Source organism: Petaurus breviceps, unplaced genomic scaffold (genome assembly GCF_028583685.1).
Source record: "Petaurus breviceps papuanus isolate PSGF00001 unplaced genomic scaffold, PetGlider_PUasm1.0 229, whole genome shotgun sequence".
NCBI classification, from domain to species: Eukaryota; Metazoa; Chordata; class Mammalia; order Diprotodontia; family Petauridae; genus Petaurus; species Petaurus breviceps.
In genome coordinates, this window is record NW_027185903.1 from 7,287,988 (window position 1) to 7,302,497 (window position 14,510).

The following is a 14,510-nucleotide window of genomic DNA, read 5'->3' on the forward strand; positions in this document are numbered from 1 at the left end:
AACCATTCTGGAGAACAATTTGGAACCATACTAAAGGGCCATAAAATTGCGCATATCCTTAGACCCAGCAATACCACTACTAGGACCATATCCCAAAGAGAACAAAGAAAAAGGGAAAAGACTTACACATACAAAATTATTTCTATCAGCTCCTTTTATGATAGCAAAGAATTAGAAATTGAGGGAACACCTATCAATTGGGGAACAGCTAAACAAGTTGTGGTATATGAGTGTGATGGAATACTACTGTGCTATAAGAAATGACAAGTAGGATGGTTTCAAGTGAACAGAACCAGAAAAACCTTGTATACAGTAACAAGAGTATTATAACGAAGAACAACTGAGATAGATTTAGCTTCTCTTATCAAGACAATGATCCAAGACAATTCCAAAGAACTCATAATGAGAAATGCTATCCACCTCCAAAGAGAAAACAGATGAACTCTGAGTGCAGATTGAAGCACACTTTTTTTCACTTTATTTTTCTTGCTTTTTTTTTTTTTGCAACATGGTTAAATGGTTTCTGTGACTTCACATATGTAATGAGTATCATATTCCTTGCCTTCTCGATGAGTGGGGCAGGAGGGAGAGAATCTGGAACTCAAAATTTTTAAAAGTGAATGTATAAAATTAATTAATCAATTGAAACATCAATGACAACAATAAAATCATGCTGATTTCAACTCACTATAAATTTGTGCTATATAACCACAGGTCTTCAACAAGCCTTCAGTTCTACATTTGTTGTTTCTCTATAACTCAACTGTTAAGAACATTTTCCTTTTATTTTGAACCTCTAACTTATGGCTGATGGCCTAGCCTCTTTCACTGAGAAGTCTGAGGACATTAAACAGGAGATTCCCTCAACTTGTTGTAGAAGGAACTCTTGTTCTAGTATGGGAGGGAGTACATGACCCCTGAAATTGTCTGATTATGAAACCTCCCTATTTTCTACTCCAGATTTTTCACTATTATTCTCCCCCACCCTTGTCCCAAAGGATGAGGTATGTTTAAGACTAATCCTTAAGGTACTTGCATTCTTTAAGACTAAATCTTAATGTACCTGCATTCCTATTTTTTAGGTCCAACTAAATTATAAGTCCCTCAGGGACTACAACTTATTTACCTTTGTAACCCCTACAGTCCTAAAGCACTATGCCTTGACTGTAGTGAAAACTGAATAAACATTTGATAAATCCTGATGTTTTAATTTAATAAGTATTTAAGTGTCTAATTTGTACAAGACATATCTACTCAAGACAACCAGCCACTTATGAGACTTAAAGGCAGTCTATAAAAGTTCAAAAAAAAATTTTGTAAAACCCAAATTTTCATAATGTATTTTGCTTTCCATAAAAATTAAAAACAAAACCATAAACCCATTTGAGTTGTGGTTTAGCTTTTGTCATAATTAAAATAAGAATGCAGGTACATCTTGATAAGGAATTCCTATTAAGGGAACAAGTTCAAGAGATCCCCAGTAGGAAACTATTACAATAAAGAGAAAAGAGAAATCCGGAAAAGCAGTCAAGGAGGATCACCTGAGAATGGGAGGGTGAGCTACGTGGTTGTGCTCCAGTCCTTTTTGTCCAATCATGATTAGTCTTTCAAAAAATTTCACTGACTAAAGCTCAAATGGTACTAATCTAAGAAAAATAACTAATACTAATGTGCAAATGATCAATATACTTAACTTTCCCAGAGTATTTTCATCCTAAAGGAAAAATTTATTAGCCCTAAAGAATCTCTAACTGATGATGTGATTTATGGAGAGAAAAGGAGAGAGTTTTTGAGCCAGGTGTCTTCTACAAAAATAGGTGGCCCACTAGGGAATAAAACAATAAAATTAGCTTAGTTTAGTTCCATGTAACTAACAGAAAAGGAAAAATTCAGAACAGGAAGATCTTCTAGAATCAGATTCTAACCAGTCATTTTCTAAGACCAAGAATCAATAGATTTAATTTGAAAGCAATTTTTGCCTTTCCACAATTCTTTTGAAAGAAAACTATTATCTCAATTTCTCTAATTCTGCTCCATATACATACTCACAAACACACACATGTATACACACAAACACGTGTATGTGTGTGTACACAAGTAGCTTACCTGAACCAATCTAAACAATTCATCGTGGAGCATCTGTCTAATAGGTTCTGAAGAATTTGGCAGTTGAGCTGGGGACACATCTTTACGGCTCCTGTGACGTTTTGAAATAGGAGTATTTGAGGAAACACTGGTTGTATCTGACACCAAAGGTGGAACTGAGGCAGACTGGTCTTTTGGTGAAGAAACTTGTATGCTATAAGAAGTGACCCATAAAATAGATACAGAAAATCACTAATATGAACAATTAAATTCAAAACAGTGATTAGAAAAAATTGGTGCCACTTTTTTTAATTCAGTAACACACTGTCAGTAAACTTCAACTTCAGGGACAGTACAGCTTATCTGATTTACCTTTAAGGTTCCCTGAGTAGGATATAACTAAACACATTTAAGAAATCAATGGCTAAAGAGAATGGGTAAAAAATGTCATTCTCTATGGCTAAAGCAGCACCTGAAATACTAATGAGAGCTGATAAATTTCAAACACTCAACATTCAAGTTTCACTTCCTAAGCTTCAGATTTTGAACTAACCACAAATCATGTAAAGAGGAAATAGTCCTTAGAAAAAGAAGGTGATGAAGATTATAAAACCTTTCAAAACTCCTTAAAGCAAAGACAGATGATCTTTATGAAAAGCTGAAAACAGCATGAACTAAATCATAAAGAAGGCAATTCAAATTAAATTAATTAGAGCTTAAATTTAGTAAGAAAAATAAAGGGATCAATACTCACATTTATATATGTCTACATAAAAAGTCAGTTAAACTATTTCAAATCCAAGCTGGGAAATATACTAAAATAATACTTCCTAATTCTTTCTCTTTCCTTGTAAAAACTTCAATTTCAAACTTGTTTAAGTTATAAGATCTGATTATCTGGATATGTATAATTATATGGAAATTAAAGTCTTTTCTCTGGAGAGATTTAGCTTGGGATAACAACATACTTGGAATTCAAGTTTATACTAAGGTACACAAATATGCCTTTATAGTTGATCTATGAAATACACACTACAGCAGCTGTCCTGTTTATTTCAAGACAGATTTGTGCCCTAGTGTAAATAAACACTCAATATTAATTCTCATTGTTAATATGGAAAATATCTTTAGGAGCCTTGTGAGTCCAAATGCAAAAAAAAAATCACCCTACTGATTTGGAAAGACTACTAGCACTAACCTTTACGTCACCCTACCTCTCATAAATATAAAATAAAATTGGAAGTTAGGGTTGGAAGGAGTATTTTCACAACATAATTTGTCTTGTGGGAGTACAGGATTTTTCAAATGTTCTTTTAAAAGCACGGTTAAAAGTTGGAAATTGGGAACAAAGTCTACCTCTTTTTAAATATATACTGTTTATTTCATATTTTCACATAAGATTTTGCCTCCTTGGCCCCTTAAAATGTAGATTACACAAGGTTTAAAATTTGTTTTAAATGATAAGCAGAAAATACACTTGTATAAAACACACACAAAAATATTCACAGCTTAAAGTACAAGGAAACTATAATTTATTTAATGAGAAATATAATTCATTTTCTCTTACCTAGGAGTCTCTGCACTTGTATCTAAACAGAACAAGTGAGGAACGGTGAGTTTAGTGTCAGCAACAGTCTCAATCATACTATAAGATTAGAAAAGAGATTTATGTAGCATATTTTCAAGATTTTACATATATTAAATTACCCCTAATATAGGGAATCTAATTGTCAGTCTTTCATGGATACGCAATCACTATCCCTTTATAATAGCCTGCTGTTGAGTTCATAAATAAGTATGTTTACAATTGTCTCCATAGCAATTAGCAACTGACTGAAAAGCAATGGCTTTACCCATTTAAATACAATATATGAAAAACATTTCTGATTGGACAACACTGGAAAATGAACACGGGGCTTAAAATAAATATTAGATTAAATTTTCAGAATATTCAAAGTTTCTTCTTCCTTTCTTAAGTGAAATTTGTGGTCCTTATTATTAGGCCTACTTGTTACATTTTAAACAATAAGTTTTGTTTTTCATTAAGCGAAATATCTGTATTTCACATGTCATTTTCTTTCTTAAAGTATCTTCGTAATAAGGGTAAGCGATGGACCTCTTGATTTCAATGGCACAGAGAAGTCCTAAGTGAAGAATTTCTATCAATGCAGGACAGCACCTTCTTGGTAATATATAATCTTTAAGAGCTGACTAGAGTCACCATAAGCAGGGGAGAGGTAGTGAACCAAGAGGACCTTTACCAGGTTTTGGCTAATGACCAGATTGCAGCAGCAGGACTAGATGTCACAACCCCTGAACCACTGCCCACAAACCATCCTCTCCTTTTACTGAAGAATTGTGTGATTCTGCCACATATTGGAAGTGCTACCTATGGAACCCGAAACATTATGTCAGTGCTTACAGTTAAGAACTTGCTGGCTGGCCTAAAGGGGGAGCCAATGCCAAGTGAATTCAAACTATAAAGGTTAAACAATTAGAATCTCACAAATGAGGAAGAATAAAATTATATTTTCATTTCTGCTAAAAAAAAAAAAAGAGCTGACTAGAGTACTGAGAGTTTATGTGACTTTCCCAGAATCACACATCCAAGAGTGTAAAGGCTTAATAACTACCAATAAAGCAAGAAGCAGCATGATAACTAGTGGATAGAAAATTTAGCTCAAAATCAGGAAAACCTAGGTTCAAGTGAGATCTCTCACACACAATGGCTAACAGGACCTGGTAAGGGCACTTAAGCTCTTGAATGCCTTAGGGTGTAAGTTGCAGAAACTGATGGAGGAAGTGCCTCATTGCCAAGTCCCTATACCAGTCATATAAAGGGTCCTATTAAAAAAAAAATCAGAAGTGACTGATGTACTTGTGAGGACAAAATGACACCTGAGTTCCTTTCCTTGATTCATTTAAAGTATGTGCTGTCTAAATCAACTACCGTGTTTCCCCGATAATAAGACCTATCCCAAAAATAAGCCCTCCCCTTACTGTGTAAGATTCCTCTAAAATAAGCCCTCCCTCGAAAATAAGCCCTATTGAGATTGCTACTGTGCTACACGCTACATTACGGTACCCTCTGTATGCACCGTCCCCCACCCTGAAACGCACGCCGCACTCCGAGCTGCATCCAATCAGAGCTGCAGCAGTGAGAGCGTCATCCTGTTCTTCCCCAGTGATTTGCTTATTGAATAAAGGTACATTTTTTTTGTTCACATTTACCTGTTTATTAAAATTGCTGTCAATGTTCATTAAAATAAGCCCTCCCCTGAAAATAAGCCCTCTGGTGTTTTTTCTGTCCAAAAAATATAATAAGACAGTGTCTTATTATCGGGGAAACACGGTATTATGTCCTAAATGCCTATTGTTCTTCCTTTGTACTGCATCTGCCTTGACCTACTCTGGCCCTTTGGATCTGGTATTTGGTAAAAGCTGGCCTGATCTGACATGATTGAGTTACTTTCTCTGATCATGACTTATCTGAAACATGGATACTTTCTCCAGGCAACATCATTCTTTATCCTGTTGATATGCCCTTAACCTGTGAGACTCCACATCCACCCAATACCCGGAGAAGGACTTTGACAAAGACCACCTTGGCCCAGGATGTGGTTATTACCATGAATAATTTGTATTGGGACAGAAGGCTTTGCCAGTAAAAAAAAAAAGTGAGGGAGGGGGAGGTTATTAAGAAGGTGGTGGGGAGGTTGCCATTTGGCCAAAAAGCAAAGAAACTAATTTCACCTACCCTTCTCTCTCCCTAACTACCTTTTAATTGTTTTTTATTTATTCTATGTGTTTCTATATATACGCACATGTGACATGTATATTTGTCTGTGTGTGTTTATGTGTACATACACACACAGACACACACAATAGAATATACACTTCTTGAGGGAAGAAATTGTTTCCTTCTTTGTATTTGTATCCCCAGCACCTGACAGTGCTCTTAATAAAAGCTTTTTGATTTACTGATTCCTAAAAACTGGATCTGGGTTTTTTAAATGCATTCAATCCTGACTCTGTCATCATTTACTATCTGGGCAAATCACTTCCCCTCCATGGACATCAATTTCCTTAAACAGGTGGTGGGGAGGGTAGGGAAGGCAGTAGTGGAGGAGACTGGGCTAGATCACTTCTGGGGTCTCTCTAATCTCATGACTCGATGCTCCCACACTGCATGGTCAATCACATGGTCTCTGGTAGGATGAGGAGCAGTATGGATGGAGCAAGTGTAGGTGTGAGATGAGGGCACAAGGAGCCTCAGTCTGGGGAGGAAGTTTACTTAAATACCACATGAAAAGGTGGGGAATGGAGGTAAGAAAGTATAGCAATGATCACAAATCTGGAGAGTGAGCATGAGCAGCAAGATGCCAATTTGTATCAGTCAATATCTATCTCGTGGTAAAGGACCATGTCTGGCATGCCGACTTAGCACACCTCTGCTGAATTTGAACACCAAGGTAAGAATGCTATGTTTCTTACTAGTATTCTTTTGGAGGCTTTTTCAACAAAGCTATAACTCTCCAAAGATTAAAATGGACCTTCACAAACCTTAAACTTACCTAGAAATACTATATACAAAGTAAAAACTGATGTTAAGTTGTCACACTATAGTTTCAAATTGCATTTCATATGATATTTGATAGGATGAGAAAAGTATTTTACAAGTAAATCATTTGCAGTTTGACTGAGAGAACTGAGAAATATAACATTTGCCAAGGCCAAATAAAGTAGTATCTGCTAGCCATAGTTCAAATACACTAAGATAAAACTTGATATATAAGTAAAATAACCTCAGAAAAAATATTGAAAAGTGAGGGAAAAATTTTCACTGAACTCAATGAGCCAATTACATAATCATTTAAAATATTTTTTAAACCTTACCCATCCTGCTCAGATGATGTTTTCGCCAGTACTTCCACTGATTCTTTCAATGGACACTCAACCTTTTTTCTGGAATGCTGCTAAAAAATAGCACATGACAGAATGGCATTTTAAAAAAAAAAGAACTGCATGGCCATGGTCATCATGACTCTAATTAAGCCCCATAAATAACCATTCCCCTAGAAAAGGGGTTCTTGAATTTAAGAAAGAAAGAAATTACATCTCCCTGTATTTTCACCAACCTCTGGCTTATTTTGTAATTCTAATTTTAAAATCTTACTCTAAGCAAGGTATCCATAGGATTCACCAATTGCAAAAAGAATCCATGACACAAAAGAGATTAAGAACCTTTCCCCTAAGTATAGGTTTCTAAAGTCATTGGTACCTCCCCCTGAGGGGTGCTGGAATAATCCAGGGGGAGTAACAGTAGTGTGAAATGACACAAATTAAAAAAATTTTTTTTTGCCTTTTGGAGGGCAATTGGGATTAAGTAACTTGCCCATGGTTACATAGCTAGTTTTTTTGTGTGGGTGTTAAGTGTCTGGGGCCAGAACCGAACTCGGGTTCTCCTGACTCCGGGGCTGGGGCTTTACTCACTGCGCCACCTAGCGGCCCCTGCAAATTAAAAAAAAACCCACCAAACAACATTAAAGGGTTAAAGAAAGTAGATTGGGGGAGGGGGAGATGTTAAGCAATTTTTTTTAAGGTGGCAGTAGAACAAATAATTTTGGGAACTTCTGTCTAGAGCAACTAAACTCTAACAAGCAAACAAACATTCTACGCAAAATTTATTTCCTTTAATAACACTGTGGCCTAACAAGAATTTAAAATGAATGGCTTATAAAATCATGCTTTGTCCAGATATTTAGACAGCATAATCTGCCACCTGTCCCTTAAATAAGATATAGATAGGTAGGCAGATACAAAAGTAAAGGACAAATAAGCTTACAAGCTAGTTGAGAAAGAAACAGAATGGAACAGTTGTTCTTCCTCTCAAGCAAATACATGGTTCTTAATTACTCTATTGCTTTAACTCTAAATATGGTGTAATGGTCATTTCGTAAGAATTCTTTCAAGTAGTAAAATATCTAAAAATATCTTCAGTATAGTTGCAAATAAAGTATTCTACTAGATGAATGTTGAAAGTTCTAAGACACCAAAGAATGCACAATATGCACAAGTTTTCCACATGTACATTACAGAAATTATACATTCTGCCTAACACTTAAGACATCTGCCACTTTCATTGATTATATTCAATTATTGAAGCAATTTATGAAATTAAAGTTCAGAAACTAAAGTTAATTAACAGACACTTGCAACATTTCAATTTTAAGGAAAAATATTACATGGGGATTTTTTCATCAATAATTTTAAAAATATGATGAATAGTGAGACTTTAATAATGTTTTATACTAAGTACATGCATTTATAACATGAAGAAATAGTCAACTTGAGTCACCCACATGTAACCTTACTTACTTCTTCTAATTGCCCTTCTAATGACATAAGGCTGATAGAAAAATCAGTGTTTTTTAGACTTCCAAATGATTCTTCAGATTTCTCTAGTTTGAGACACAAAAAAGCAGAAATGATTATCTTAGAACTGAGTTGATTTTTAGAACACTTGGAATAAACTAAAAAGATGCAAAATTAAATGACAGCCAATTTATTAACTTTTTCAGAGGAATATTTTTCAAAGTATGATCATTAAATCCTTAGGTTCCTCAAAGTAACCATTCTAAAACTTTTACTCTTTCCTCAAGCTCTAATTCCCCACCACTTATAACAGAGTGGATGACCTACTTCACTGAGAAATGAGGACATCTAAACTCTCAACCTCCATATTCTACCCTTTATAACTTCTCATTATTATATCAACCATTTGCCTCACCCATTATATTGTTTCAGAAAAGAGATATCTATCATACTTACATATTGTCAGATAACTTCCAAAACTTTGCTCTAATAATCACCCTTCTGTCATACATTGTCAATTCAATTCAACAAACATTTATGTGACTACTGAGAGCCAAAGCCCTCTGACAGGTACTGCAAATACAAAGATGAAAAAGAAACAGTTGCTGTTGCTGTCCTTAAAGAGCTTATATTCTTTGGGGGAAGAGGAAAGGTATGTAAATATATGTTTGTGTGTGTATATGTATATCTATACAGATACATAAATGCAAAATTATCTGAGCAGAGACCATTAATAAATTAGGTAAGTCAGTAAAAGTCTCCTGGAGAAAGTGACACCTGAGTTGAGCTTTGAAGGAAGGTAAGAATTCTGAAAGAAAAGATAGGAAGCACACTGGGATGGCTTGTGCAAAGGCAAGAGGATGAGAATTAGAAAGCCAGGTGTGAGGGACTGCAAGCTAGTAGTCCCACTGGCCTGGAACTGAGAGTCCATTATGAGGAATTCCATGTCCTTTCATCTCCCCAGGAGTGTGCTCAGGTGTCCCAATCCTAAAAAGAACTTTTTTTTACCTTTCTATCCTCCCATCTCTGCCCAACTTTTCAACGACAAATATATTTTAAAAAATTTTTCAAGGGTACAATGTCTACACTTGCTCTTCATAGGCTGATAGTCCTTTATATCATCACAGTACTGAAAACACCATCTCTTCTCTCATGCCTCACATTCAGAAATATCAATTACTGCAGTAGTACTGCTCCTTGGAAGGAATTTTCCTGCATTCCTTATTGTGCAGTTCTTTACTACCTTCTGCTCTTCTACACAATCATTTTTCCCCATTTGTCATGAAGTCTCTTCCCTGGGTCCATGCCCTCCTACTCTTGCCCTCAAGAGCTCCGATTCCCTCTCTGCTGGATGAGTCAGTGTCTCTCCTAACACCAAAGCCCTGGAGATTATCCCCCGTCTCCACCTGCAGATCTCTCTTCCCCCAGGGAGGCATTCTTCAGCGGGATCCCCATTTCCACCAGTGAAACAAGACTTCTCCACGTCTCTCCCTCTGTTTTGGTCCTTCCCTTCGCCTCCTCCCTGCTCTCTTGCAGGTCTTCCTCCTGAGAGGCTACAGGAGTTATTTTCCCTTCATTATTAACCTCTGACTTGATTAGAGTATGTCACCTAATCCCCTCTATTTTCTACCTTCCCTTTTCCCTTTTCTACATCCTCCCATTCTGCAATCTAATTATACAAAGAAGCCTGATTGGTCTACAGGCAGTGTCTTATAATATTGAATCCATGATGTTTCAAGCCTCCACTATCAACTCCTATTTGATTTCTATCAACCTTGTCTCCTTGTGTCCTTTGAAAGAAATCTCTTAATGGTCTGTTATTTTGTTGTTAACAGGTATATTTTTTCTTTTTAGTTATTTTTTTTCCTTTTTTTCCCACTGGAGGTAATTTATTTGACTACCCATATCTTACTTGGTTGCTGTATTTCTTTACCTTTCTTATGAGGTCTATACACAATGTCTGCAGATCTGACCAAGGCCTTTGATACTGTTAGTCATCAGGGCTCATGGAAAACTATGTCAAAATTAGGTTGCCTGGAGAAGTTCATCAGCATAGTAGGTCAATTTCATGACGGCATGTTTGCCTGGGCTCTAGATAACAGACAATGCTCTCGTGCCTTCCCAGTCACCAATGGAGTGAAACAAAGTTCTGCGCTTGCTCCCATGCTTTTTTTAGCACGATATTTTCAATCATAAGGTCAAATGCTTTCACTGAGGATGAACATGGCATCAAAGTCAGCTGCTGCACTGATGGTATATTCTTCAATTTGAAAAGGCTACAAGCCAAGACCAAAGTGGAGGGAGTGCTGGTGCATGATTTTCTGTTTGCAGATGATTGTGCACTCAATGCAGCCTCTAAAGCTGAGATGCAACAAAGCTGGATCAATTCTCTGTTGCTTTGTGCTAATTCTGGCCTAAAAATTAACACCAGGAAAACACATGTGCTCCACCAGCCAGCACCATCCATGTGTGGAACCATTGGTTACAGCAAATGGAGAAGTTCTGAATGCTGTGGATAAGTTCACTTACCTTGGTAGTGTACTCTCTAGGGCTGTACACATTGATAATGAGGTTGACGAACAAACTACCAGAGCTAGCTCAGTGTCTGGGAGGCTCCGAAGGAAAGTATGGGAGAAAAGAGGTATTAGAATGACTACCAAACTGAAGGTCTACAGAGCCGCTGTGCTGACTTCATTGTTGTATGCTTGTGAAAACTGGACAGTCTACCAGCCCCATTCCAGCAAACTGAATTGCTTCCATTTGAATTGTCTTGGGAAGATTCTGAAGATCACCTGGCAGGATAAGGTACCAATCACTGAGGTCCTTACTCGAACTAAACTGCCAAGCATTCAAACTCTGCTTCAGAGAAAGCAACTCCAGTGGGCTGGCCACATTGTTCAAAAGCAAAATGTACACATGTCAAAAAGACTGTTTCATGGAGAATTCACACAGGGCAAGTGTTCACATGGTGGTCAGAAGAAGTGATATAAGGATACTCTCAAGGTCTCTCTCAAGAACTTTGGAATTGATTATGTGACATGGGAGACACTGGCACAGAACTGCTCAGCATGGCGAGCCCACATCAGAGGAGATGCTGTGCTCTATGAGCAAAACAGAATTGAAACAGTTCAAAGGAAATGGAGGATACACAAATTTGGAGAATCCACCCCAAATGTTCACACAGACTATTGTGCCTGACCTGTGGTAGAGCATTCCGAGCTTGTATTGGTCTGATGAGCCACAGTCAGACACACTGAAACTTGACTTTAGAATAGTGATGTCATTTTGGTCCTCTTCGAGAACAAAGGAAAACAACCAATGTTTGCGAACAGCAAACATGTTGTTTAGGTCTGGTTTTCTTTACTGGGAGTGCTCCAAATATTTCATTCTCACTGAACATATCTTTTTTCATTAATGATTATACTCAGGCTTGCTGGGTATGTCACTTTAGTAAAACATTATTCCATCCCACCCTGGGGTTTCTAGTAGGTACAGAAAAGTCTTTTGTTATTTGAATTTCCTTAACTTTATATTTGAAGGTCTTTCTCCTAGTCCCTTGCAAAATCTGCTGTTAATGCAACTGTTAAATTTAACCATTATACATGTTGGAGTTTGAAGCATAGGTTTTGATTTTGGTTTTCTTGAAAGTTATCCACGGATTCTTTGGAATGGCACTCTTGTTTTCTGTGTTTAGAAATCAAAGGCAGTTTTATTGGATTACTTCTGGCATTATTATGTTCAAGATTTTTTTTACCTGTCTTGTTTTTCTGGGAGACTTCTTATCCTTAAGCTATCTCTATGCATCCTGTCATAGAGATTGTTAGGTTCTGATTATATAAAGATCATGTTTTAATCTTACAGGTCTTTGCTTCTCTTCTTAAAGATTATCCTTCACTTCCATATATTTTCATTCCCAATAATTTATTCTGTCTTTTGTTTCTTTGGTAAAGTTTGCCATGGTGAATTCAAGTTTTTTTTTTTATTTTGTCAATTATTTCTGCTATGCAGACCATAAATTCTGCTTTCACAATTCTTATTTCTTTTTTAAACCATTTGTGGAAAAACTGATGTTTTTCCATCTTCAGATGGAAAAGCATGTCCTCTGCTTCATCAGATGACCTTTGTCTTGCAATATCTATTCATAGATATCTGACCTCATTCAGCCAATCTAGAGGTCATAATCCTTTCTGTTATTAATATTTCCCTATGGGTTTATCTACTTATGTTCAAAATCTTTACCTGAGCTTTCTTCCTCCTGGGATCTTTGATAATTTCAGTTTTTTTCTCTTATATTCCCCTATTTCTCTTTCTGACTCCTTTTCTTTTGATAATGATGACCCCCAAGGTACAGATCTTAAACTCATTTCAGTCTTCTCCCATACTGAAGAATTCACTAGCCTTAATCTCTGACCTGAATGACTTCTTGGGGGACAGAACATGGCCCAACTGTATACCAATCCCCTTTTCCTCAGACCTGGTGGAGTGCCACAGATACTGGTGTCCTGTCCCAGTTTCTTCTATTCCTCAGTTCTCTAGCTGCAGCACAGAACATTACCATGCTGCTGGCCCAGCCACAGAAAGCTTCTGACTTTTGGTTTTCTAGCACACAAGGCTGAGGGTAGGATAGAGCTGAGTTTTGGTCAGCTTATGAAGTCCTGCTAGAACATGATGGCTGGTGGAAGAGGGGATGCTGATAGAGCATGTTGTAGGTTAGACATTAGTCTTCTCTGATAATAGTTCACTGAGTTTTTACCTCTTTGGGGTTCTTAGTGTTTTAAGACCTTGGAGACAGCTAAAAGTGTTTTTATCTCTTCCAAAAATTCCTATTTTGGAGATGTTTGAGAGGTCATAAGGATAAGAAAAAGTACTTAGTCTTCCATCTTGAAATTGCCCTTTGTGACACTATTGAACATTTTCTCATTCTGGTTATTCTTTCTTCCTTTGTGTTTTGAGTTCTCCTACCTCTCTAATCACTCTTCTTTGATGGCTCTTATTTCTCTTCTACTGATCCCTTAATGTAGAAATGCTCTTCCCCCCCCCCCCCATGTTCCGACTTGGCCCTCTTCGTTCCATATGTATATGCTGTTTTGAAGTGATCTCATTTGTTCCCACAGCTTCAACTATCACCTCTATATAGATGACCACCACACCTACTTGAACTCTCTCCTGAACTACAACCCTTATTTCTAATTGCTTATCTATCACCTGTACTATCCTACAGGACACTCTCATGTCCAAATGTCACATTAAATTCAACATATTCAAGAGAAATTTTTTTCTTAATTATCTTTCCCTAAAAACTTGCTCCTCCTCCTGACTTCAATAATTTTGCCAGCATTATGCCATCATATACCTGGTCTCCCATGTTTGTGATCTTTGTGCTATAGTGAATCAGTTACCAAGTCATGCTGATCTTACCTCAGCAATATCTTTTGTATCTGTTCCCACTTTGTCATTCCCATTTGTTGCAGGGAGAACACTAGTGGAATTTGAGTTGTGAGTTAACTCCCATACTCTCACAACCTCATCTATTGTTGTGATCCAAGATGCAAAGGAGCAGACCTGGGAAAGTTTGAGTAAACCCAGCTATAGACCCTTTGCATAAAGAAAATGTAAATTTTAAGACTTCAGCAAAAGAGCTTCTGAGACCTAAGAGAACTTCCTTGTCAGAGGTTTTTAACCTGCTTTTAACATTCTTGGACTGGTTTTTTATTACCCTGTAAATTAATTTTTATCTGGAGATCACTGGATGTTTTGATTAAAAGGAGTGTTTATCTGAATCCTCATTTTGCCCCGAATGTGGGACCACAACTGTCACCACTATCACATCCTAGTTCAGATCGTTTTTAGCAACCTGACTAGGCCATTTTAATAACCTCCTACACTTTATTCTCACTCTATACTACCCTTCCCCAATGTATGTGTGTATGTGTATATATGTATATACATGTATGTAAATTACATAAATATACACATACATATGAATATATCCACACTGCTGCCAAGAATTTCTTCTTCAAGCATAGCTATATGCATGAGCCACGCAGCTA

The 14,510-nt window shown here is 36.9% G+C and overlaps 1 protein-coding gene across 8 annotated transcripts in view; it reads right to left on the reverse strand.

Annotated features, from left to right (window-relative positions):
* CPLANE1 (ciliogenesis and planar polarity effector complex subunit 1) overlaps nucleotides 1-14,510 on the reverse strand; it is a 148,359-nt gene that overhangs the window by 66,290 nt on the left and 67,559 nt on the right. For 7 of the 8 annotated variants that reach the window (XM_069096163.1, XM_069096162.1, XM_069096164.1 and 4 more), the window contains 4 exons: nucleotides 8,464-8,546; nucleotides 6,982-7,061; nucleotides 3,653-3,730; nucleotides 2,107-2,299 (listed from right to left, as the gene is read on the reverse strand). In XM_069096163.1, coding sequence (XP_068952264.1) covers nucleotides 2,107-2,299; nucleotides 3,653-3,730; nucleotides 6,982-7,061; nucleotides 8,464-8,546 — 434 coding nt within the window. The remainder of the gene's footprint in view (nucleotides 1-2,106; nucleotides 2,300-3,652; nucleotides 3,731-6,981; nucleotides 7,062-8,463; nucleotides 8,547-14,510) is intronic. The other variant, XM_069096161.1, reaches the window with a different exon arrangement.